General features: G+C 35.0%; 1 protein-coding gene across 3 annotated transcripts; it reads left to right on the top strand.

The window, feature by feature from the left end:
- The first annotated feature begins 1,241 nt into the window (after nucleotides 1–1,241).
- On the top strand, nucleotides 1,242–9,496 carry LOC128679501 (uncharacterized). 3 transcript variants are annotated; one of them, XM_053761794.1, is made up of 6 exons: nucleotides 1,242–1,394; nucleotides 3,695–3,816; nucleotides 4,077–4,166; nucleotides 7,655–7,727; nucleotides 8,066–8,176; nucleotides 9,287–9,496. In XM_053761794.1, the coding sequence occupies exons 1-6, from the start codon at nucleotides 1,373–1,375 to the stop codon at nucleotides 9,451–9,453; spliced, it is 585 nt and encodes a 194-aa protein (XP_053617769.1). In that variant the 5' UTR covers nucleotides 1,242–1,372; the 3' UTR covers nucleotides 9,454–9,496. The 3 variants fall into 3 exon arrangements, with proteins under 3 accessions (XP_053617769.1, XP_053617776.1, XP_064292837.1); XM_064436767.1 differs by having other exon boundaries at nucleotides 1,247–1,404; XM_053761801.1 differs by lacking the exon at nucleotides 7,655–7,727 and having other exon boundaries at nucleotides 9,287–9,425.
- The last annotated feature ends 224 nt before the right edge of the window (nucleotides 9,497–9,720 follow it).

A 9,720-nucleotide genomic window follows, 5' to 3' on the forward strand; every position in this document is an offset into this window, starting at 1 on the left:
TAATAAAGACTTGAGGTGCTTTTTAAATAGATTTAAATTTAAGCTTTTATATTGATTTGGAATTTTGTTGTAAATTTTCGGTGCCATACATACTATGCTTTTACCGAGTAAAGCAGTTTTTGATGGGTGCATGCATAATCGATAGATATCTCGATGATTCCTCAATACAACATCAGCTAGACGAGGGACAATACATATCAATTATTTTTAATAGGACAAGGTTTAATAATATGGAGCACCCATAAACCACATGCATGAACAGAGTGATAAGTATAGAGCAAGCGAGTGAGATTCGGCAAGTGGAAATCCCAAATATCTACCTACTCCCGTGAGAAACTGACTTGATATTTTGTATGTTTATGATTAATGAGGCCTTAATTACGAATATTAATCAAGAATTATTGGCTGTAATTGTCATATTGCTCATATCGGGCGCAGTAGCGTGTGCCAATTTCGTGAATTTATTAGGCAATCAACGTTTTTATTGCCGAGATTTTAATGAGCGCATATATTTTGCTCAGCATACTCTTTATTATACTATGGGTGTGATATCTCTCTCTCGCGTGTATCAGGTTGTATTCTGGACTATGATGCCGCAAAGCCAAAAGCGTAAAAATAAACTTTATGTACCTATATTTTTTTTTACAGACAATATGTTTATCGATTCAACAAAATTCCCAATATTTTCCTAAATCATGGCCACCCGTGTCCACATTACGGCTCAGCGCGGACATGATAAAATTTAGTGTAGCTTTATTCATATTTATGTTGTAGACAGATTTCGCATTTCTGTTAGCACAAACTGTGAGAGATTACGTGTTGAGGCGGTTAATGTAAATTGCACTTTCAATATACATTTATTTCAACTTCGAGAACACACAAATAACACAACGTTTTAATACTGTAAACTCATGTTTGTGTCAAGTTATCGTTGTCTTCTCAAATAAATAAAGCTCGTACATAGGTTTAGCTTTTTCTTTTCCATTTTATATACTACTAATAATTTCTATATTATAGGACTCCCAGAATAAAGATATTACAGCAAAATTGGAATACAAAAGAAAAAGGATTTGTATAAAAATATAACAGCTAACAATGTTAACTAAAGGTCAGAACACGCAGTTTATATAAGATATGAGCACAACAAAACATACGCGGCAAGATGAAAAGTTTATAAATAACTCTAATACTTTTTGTACATGTGACCACAAAACTCTTTGGTAACATTTAAAAAAAAAGAAAACAGTTGACAAGAAAATCCAGCTGACTTAGCTGTCGATCAGATAAAAATAGGAAAAAACAGTTTTATTTTCTATGTTTTAAGTTTTGTTTTTGTGTTCAAAAATGGACGGTTCGAGGAGAAGCATAAGAAATGCCTCTTGTATTACGGCATAGTAAGTGATAGTATGTAATTATGTTATAGTTTATTTTTTGTTAATGTTAGAACACGATGCCTTCTTTATATATATCATATAAGGAAAGGTAGAAGGAAGAAGGGGCCTAACAAGACTCAGAGTTAGAGCAGGCAAATGAACGAACGAAGTCTCTCGACGACCCCCCTGTCCTCTGCGGCCGAAGGGTGGCTGCCTCTGTATCGGGCGCAATGTGTGGGTGTCACCTGCCTATCACCTCTTGCGCCCGTACAGAGGCAGACTTGGGTGCCCTGTGGCACCCAGGATTTTGTTGTGTGTGTCCTATGTGTGTTGTGACCGCTGGTCACTTCAGGACCAGGGGGGGCGTCGCGGTGAAATGCCTAGCGAACCCGTGACGTCCCCCATAACGGCAGCGTGAAAACGCCCCAGGGGTTTAGTGGGCAGGCTAGGCCGACTAGCGGCCCAGGAGTCCCACACTCAGTGCGTAACAAGCATTCCCCTGGGTAAACAAAAAAAAAAAAGCAAATAAACGAAAAAGTGGGCGTTGTGTCTTATCAAGACGTGTAGCAATCGGCTATGGAGACAGCATTGGAAGAAACTCCGTCGACAAGACGATTTACATGATGGTGAATATTTGGTCGTATTCTGGTTATATATGGTTTGGTCGTATGCTGACCACCAAACTTCAATTCGAAGAACCCGATGATGATGGTCATATGTTTTTTATTTCATTAATTGACGTTACATTCCTGTATTCTAAAGAAGCTGGTCGTTATAACATGGTATGAAACAAATTTCTTGCATTATGAGGTTTGATATTCTCGTCCATTCTCAAGCATATTTAGTGGATAGTTTTAATCGTTATGTCCTCATTTATCTCATGGCAAAGTGTTGTAGCTATTTTTATTTTTCCCCTTTTCACACACTAAGCGACAAATTATTAACTAAGTATCCGCAGTTTCCGCACGATGTTTTCCTTTACAAGAAGCAATGTGTCTCTGTTTATCAGACCATGGCACGCGCATATCATCCTGACGAAAATAACAAAATGGAACCGGTATTTTCAAGCATTTCAAAAATGTTCTTTTGACGGTGTAAAAGCTTCCATTTACCTTTACCCTCTGCCACTGACCTGGCCTCACTATACTACGTGACCCTTGCCATATTTTTGTATAAAGAAATAGTGTTCTTTCTTGTTACATATAAATTTTCTAGTGTAATAAACTAGTGACTTGACTTCTTGGCAAATGAAATACTGATTTGGGTAGTTGCAAAAATGTAACAAAAAATGAATTTATTACCCAACACGTGTTCAAGACATAAACAAAATGGCGCGAGACCTGTTTTCTGTTGGCCCCTTACCGCTTTTACGAGGGACAGTTATAACTTTATATTCTAGATAAGAGAGAAAACTATATTTCGCGAAATATGATAGCGCATTATTTTAGATTACTAAAGAATGTACATATTTTTTGTACTGGAAGAAAGAAGATTTCACGTGTGATTTTTGTTGGCGTTTTTGTCGATCCTAAAAGCGAATCCTTCAAGTTTTGAAATAATTATATATATATATATATATATATATATATATATATATATATATATATATATATATATATATATATATATATATATATATATAATTATTTTAAGAGGATTATTAAGGAGGATCCTATTCAAATATGTTTTTTTTCTAATATAACATTTCATTTCTAAAATCTTTCTAAACAAAGCCTAAAGCTGAGCTGAAATTTTGTAATACGTTTAGCTTGGATGACAATGCATTTCGATGTTCATCACTGGTACATCCAGGATCGACTGCTAATGAGGGACTGCATGTGGTACAGTGTGGACATGATTTTTTTTTGTCACTACTTAAATTCAATAAGATCTCTTTACGGACAATAAAAACTTGTGTCAAAAATAAATAAATAAATAAATAAATATATTAGGACAAATCACACAGATTGAGCTAGCCCCAAAGTAAGTTCGAGACTTGTGTTATGGCATACTAACTCAACGATACCATACTTTATAAATAGATACATATATAAATAAACATCCAAGACCCAGGCCAAACAGAAAAATATCATTTTCATCATGACCCGACCGGATCGAACCCGGGACCTCTCGGTTCAGTGGTAAGAACTTTACCACTGCGCCACCGAGGTCGTCAAATTTATTTTATTTTATTTCAAATCACTTTAAAACCATGGATTTAATAAGTACTTGGTCGGAGTACCTACTCATTCCATGTTTCAAACAAAAATGACTTTTGTTTTGATTTGAACAAAATGCATTTTTGTTTAATTTTTGTCCAGGGCGTCGCAGACGTGGCAGTCTTATGAGTGCGCTCATGTGCTCCACACAGATGGTTAATGACGTCACCAGCAACATGTACTCCGACCATTACCATTGGCAGAAGAACATACTAGGTCACAACGTAAGTACATATTTCTTTTGAAATTGACATCAAACTGTCCTTTGCCAGCTTTTGCCCGCGGCTTCGCCTGCGTGAATTTCCCCATGGGACCATTAATTATTCCGAGATGAAACATACCGAACAAAATTTCAAGAAGATTGGTTGAGTAGATCGAGCGTGGAATAAGGTAACAAACAAACAAATAAACAAATTTACTTTCGCATTTATAATATTAGTAAGGATTTTCAGGTTACGAATGATTTAATTATTATCATTTTCAGTACAATGTGTCACACGATCTTCCGAGCACGGAGACTGCCAGTCTTGCACAATTATTCCGGTCATGGTTGGGAACGCATGAAGAAGCACAAGTAAGTGGATCTTCACCATCGGCCACTTTAAGGACCTAATGCTGGGGTACCGGCCTCCCTTTTGGTAGATAAGGCACCAGGCATGTATAAGACCTGTATTTGTTAATTGACATCCTTGGAGAAAAGGCTGCGGTGAAGTTTGTTGCGCCGCTTCTTCTTCACCTGCGATTTGGAAGCCGGCAGTAGACTTAGTTTAAGTAATTTTTTTACGTCAATAAGTGATGTATATCATCCTAAATTGAATATAGAATTTTGAATTTGAATTTGAGGCGGGATCATTAATAAAAATTGGCCCAGGCGTTTGAGCGTGAAGAACTGTTACTGTAAACTTTTGGGATATATAGCGGGAAGTGGGATGTATTTTTATAAGAAAAGCTAAAGTTAAATTCCGATATAGATTGCGAAACCGCGAATAACGGCTAAAGTAATAAAAATTGTATCAAAAAAATAATACAGAAATGTCTTTTCAATTTGCGGCAAGCTGGACTATTGTCGGTTAGACGCAAGCAATTCCCTACATCTATTGAAAGTGAGTTTGAAACACATGCTTCATATATTTTCTTGACGAATTGACAGTTATGGTAAATCCCATTATTTGCCATCAATACGCAATCAAAAAAAATTGGACATATTGATTATGACAGCTTTCATAAAATAAAAATAAAATCAATTTTTCGGTGTCTTTAAAAAGTCGAGATATAGGTTATTATTCTTATTAAAAAAATGGCGAGAATTTATGATTATAATTTTCCAGGCAAAGGAAATCTTCAAGTAAATCCGATGGTATTTTCCTGACAGCCCAGGCGAGGGACATGTCCGAAATTATTAAATTTCCCCAAACAAATAAGTACTTTCACGTAGAAAAATTGTAAACGCATTTGGAATATTTTATGAGGCCCCCGCGGTACGAATTTACGGTTATAATTTGTTGTTTTGTTATTTCAGTTAGTTGGTATATAATATAAACACACAGTATACAATTAATTCACATAATCAGAAGGGAAAATCAAGAAATAGCATGCGTATTACCATTTTAAATAGTTGTAAAATTTAGTGATATTATATTTAACCAGCTTAATTTAATAGTTAACTATCTGGACATGCCTCTTACGCCTAATCTTAGGAGGAAGGAGTATACCAAAGAATTTAATATGGTAGCTTGATTACGTCATGTTGATATGCGCCCTAATCTATCCGACAAATACGGATGCCAAAAACCGTACAAAGCGGAGAAGAAAAAGCGGAAAAACCGATCCAAGTGCCCCGACGCTCTACCGCAAATGAGAGTAAATTATATATATATATATATATATAAGGAATTGTAAATATGAGTATATTTATTAAGAAATGCCTTCATAACTACTGGCCGTTTTATACAATACTAGCTTTTGCCCGCGGCTTCGCCCGCGTGAATTTCTTAGTAAAATCTCGGTCATTCTTTCAGAAAAATTATGAATAGTATGTTTACCAATTTTCAGCTTCTTATCTTGAATTTTTTAATTAAATTCCTTACAATCTTTCACCATTTTGAAGGGGTTGAGGGTTAATTTTCAGAAAAATCTGAAACATGTATTCATTAATTTGTTATAAACAACCAAAATCCAAATTTTCAAGTCACTAACTTCAACGGAGTAGAAATTTCATATAAAAGTTTTTCACCCCATTCAGTGTAGAATTACCAAAAATCCTCTCTTAGCGCTCACCTACACTCTCCAGGGAATCTACATGCCAAATTTCAGCTTCCTTACGCTCAGTAGTTTCGGCTGTATGTTGCCTGTCAGTCAGAGAGTCACTCAGTAAGGGAAGAGTTTTATGTATATTGATAAATTCAATTTCTTCTCCACAATCTAAACATAATACAGACTTAAGGTAGTTACAAGGTATAACATTATTTTAAGATTGTGATTGGTGATTGAACTAGCTGAGCATGTATATCAGAACACCAGGCTCTCCACACGAGGTGTACACAGTATTAACATATACTAATTTGATATTCTAACATTGGAATTATTTTCCCATTACAAAACAGTAATTTACAAAGAGGAAAAAGAATTATTTAGTAGCTATATCGGGGAACCTCTTTATTAGGAGAATTATTCAAGAAAATCTACCTTTATAAAATGTGCTCGATATAAAATCAGAATTAAGACTGCACGTGCGTTTACGGAGTTTTCTAATATGAAAATCTTTGAATATATTTTACGTTGATTATTTCCACTGCTTCAGGATTTAGCCACTGGTACAATGTCCCTTGACTAATGACATAGGTGTGACAATACTTCCAACAACAAAAGGTTATCTATTGTACTCCTATGGGTGAAGAAAGGCGATATTTTCCTTATTATATCATTATTTCGTAACAATATGGCTATATTTTCCATGTTTTCTTACGACACAAAAATATATTCTTATAACCAGGTTAAGAAGATGTGTTTTTTATTGTACCAAAAATATATATTTTTTGTTTTTAAATATCTCTCTGGTCTTCATACTATAAATCGTATTAAAAAATAATAATTTATATCCTGAATGTGAAAATGTATTTATTTTTCTTTTTGCCTTTTCTTATTTCACGTCAAAACGAAGATATAAATTAATGTGTTTTTTTTTTTTGTGTGAAGACAGTTTGAAGGGTGAAAAGTGACATGGTGTATTTTTTGCCGCGGATGGAGCCGAGAACAACAGTTATCATAATGCAACAAATAAATTTGTCTACGAGGGCTACAAAACTCGTAGCACTGTCTACGGCGTAGCAGTATCGCTACGAGTCTGCATTATTGGCGAATCAATAACTTTAAGAGGTTTCTGTTGTAGTCCCAATTAACTTTTAGATGGAGTGATGAATACTTCTTGCAGGTTAATGAGCCCATATAATGTGCTGAAAAATTATATAATATTTTATGTTTTAAATATTATTTTAAATTACGCTCATGACACCACGTGTGTGTCAAGATATATCTTGACGTTGACGTCATGTCAATACGTCAACAACACGACTATGAAGAAGCATTACACGTGTACGTATACGTACACGTGTAATGCTTCTTCATAGTCGTATTCCTTTGATGCATGTCGTGTTTACCTATAAGTATTTGTTACATTTAGTAAACTGCTTTGTGTAAAAATCTAAAATTAAGTATAGATGTAAACAAATGTTGGTAAACCTTAATAAATAAATAAAATAAAAATTCCTCATGGCTGAGGGTCGTGGTCATTACGTGGATTTAAACACACACAACAACTCTCTTGGCATTAGTAATGGAGTGGTTTGCCATTGCCTTCTCCATTTCACACACAAGTTAATAATCAACCAGTGTGCAGGTTTCCTCACGATATTTCCTTCAGCGGAAGCAAGTGGTGGTCGATGAAAACTACAATATATGTCAGTCAGATTGGTATACAAACTCATGTGGCACGAGTATGATTCGAACCTGGGACCTTTCGATCCACAGGCGTGTAATACAGCTGCACATTATTTAAATTTTTAGGCAAAAGAAAAAGATGGCGTCGTTTCGTATCAAGAAGTGAAGGAATTAGATATGGAGAGAGAGCAAATCGAAGGTACTCCAACGACAAGAGCCTCGCTCTCAAAAGACATGATAAATAAATAAATATAAATAAATATATTAGGACAAATCACACAGACTGAGCTAGCCCCAAAGTAATATCGAGACTTGTGTTATGGGATACTAACTCACCGATAGTATATTTGATAACAAATACATATATAGATAAACATCCAAGACCCGGGTCAATTAGAAAAAGATCATTTTCCATCATGACCCGACCGGGGATCGAACCTGGGACGTCTCGGTTCAGTGGCAAGAACTTTGCCACTGCGCCACCGAGGTCGTCGAATGATGATGATGATTTAAATTTAAATTTGAATTTAATTTCAGGTGATGCTTGGAAGCGTGTTGGTCGTGATCGCTTTGTGGTGGCTGGTGCGAGCGGTGCTGTCTTTGGTTATCCATCTTGTTTGCCCGTTGCTGGTCGTATTGCTCGCTGTGGTACGTACAATGACACTCCCGTGGGGCTAGTGCGGGTTTGCATTTCAAGCGAACCAATCACATTGAGCTATTGTGACGCAACGACAACCACACTGCAACTGCTGATTGGTTCGCTGCGTCTCACTTGGAATCGATTCGATGGTAAGAAGTGAAATGCAAACCCGTACTTCGCACACTGTTTATATATAGATATATTTAGCACAGCCAACCGATCTATTTACTTAGTTGCTACAGTCGAATTTCGTCTCGTCGAAGGGAGATCATATATATGTATATATATATATATATATATATATATATATATATATATATATATTATAGGTTATAGATACACAGTCAACATTAGAAAATTAAAATACAAAATCATCCAACACGTTTGCAATAAATTACCATAAAGTTTAAATTATAATGGCATGATGTCAAATTAATAAATTGTTATATCGATAGTATAATTTAATTGCTGTCGATCAGTAAATAGTAATTTGTCATCAAGCTACAAACTACTGGCACTTCGGAACGATCATTGCTGAGAAGAAATACCGAAAGAAACTAATTTGAACAGTGTTGGTCCCTATCATGCAAGAAGGGCTTACCGTTATTGCTATTATTATTATTACCAATATTGTTTACTATTATTGTTTCTTTCAATTATTTTTTTTAATAATGTATCAAAGTACATCATGTATATAGTCAAAAAGTATATCAAAACAGGTTATTAATGTAAATATTATGTGGGATTGGGGAATTGTCAAACAATTGAATTCTTGAAATCATGCATTTTCACCACAGAAATCGATTAGGTACAGCTTGTTTTTCGCAAATCTTAATTGCAACATATTAGCTTAAAATCTCCTCGTCGCCATACGTCTTCTCTCTCGCTCTAACATTCGTCCTCTCACTCTCAGCGTTCGAATACACATATTAAACTCTTTTTTTCTTTCATCATACATTCGGATACATACCATTCCCACAATTATATGTACATAGGTATATGGATAATGTTAGAAAAAGAGATGATTTACTGAAAAAGGCATCCATAAATTTTCTATTTTTTATTTACATTTACAATGATCTCATTTCAAATGATCCTCATAATTTCTTTTACACCAGGTCTGTGTGCCCCAACTCCGTGGCCCACTGCTGGGGCAAAATTACCCAGTGTTGGCCAACCTTCTCCACAACATTCTTATCAAGCTTGCGGAGAACATCAAGTCGTAAATTGGAATCGTGAATATATATTTTTTTATTTTGTATGTTTATTATTTATATCATACTAGCGGCCTCTCGCGGCTTTGCTCAGTAAAATGTTTAAAAAATTAAGTCTGAAGGTTTTGTCTGTCTCTGTGCCAAATTTCATAAAAATCGGCCCAGAGTTTATTTATTACAAACAAAAATACAAATATTTTTTCTTCATAATATTATTATGGAAGAAAGAAAAGAAAAAAAATCAAATTAAACAGATATACGAATATGTGAACCTCTCCTAGTGAATTTTAGTTTTTATAATACAAAATTTGGCGCGCGCGAATTTGCCACGTGTAAAT

The sequence above is a fragment of the Plodia interpunctella genome, chromosome 2 (assembly GCF_027563975.2).
Source record: "Plodia interpunctella isolate USDA-ARS_2022_Savannah chromosome 2, ilPloInte3.2, whole genome shotgun sequence".
NCBI lineage: Eukaryota > Metazoa > Arthropoda > Insecta > Lepidoptera > Pyralidae > Plodia > Plodia interpunctella.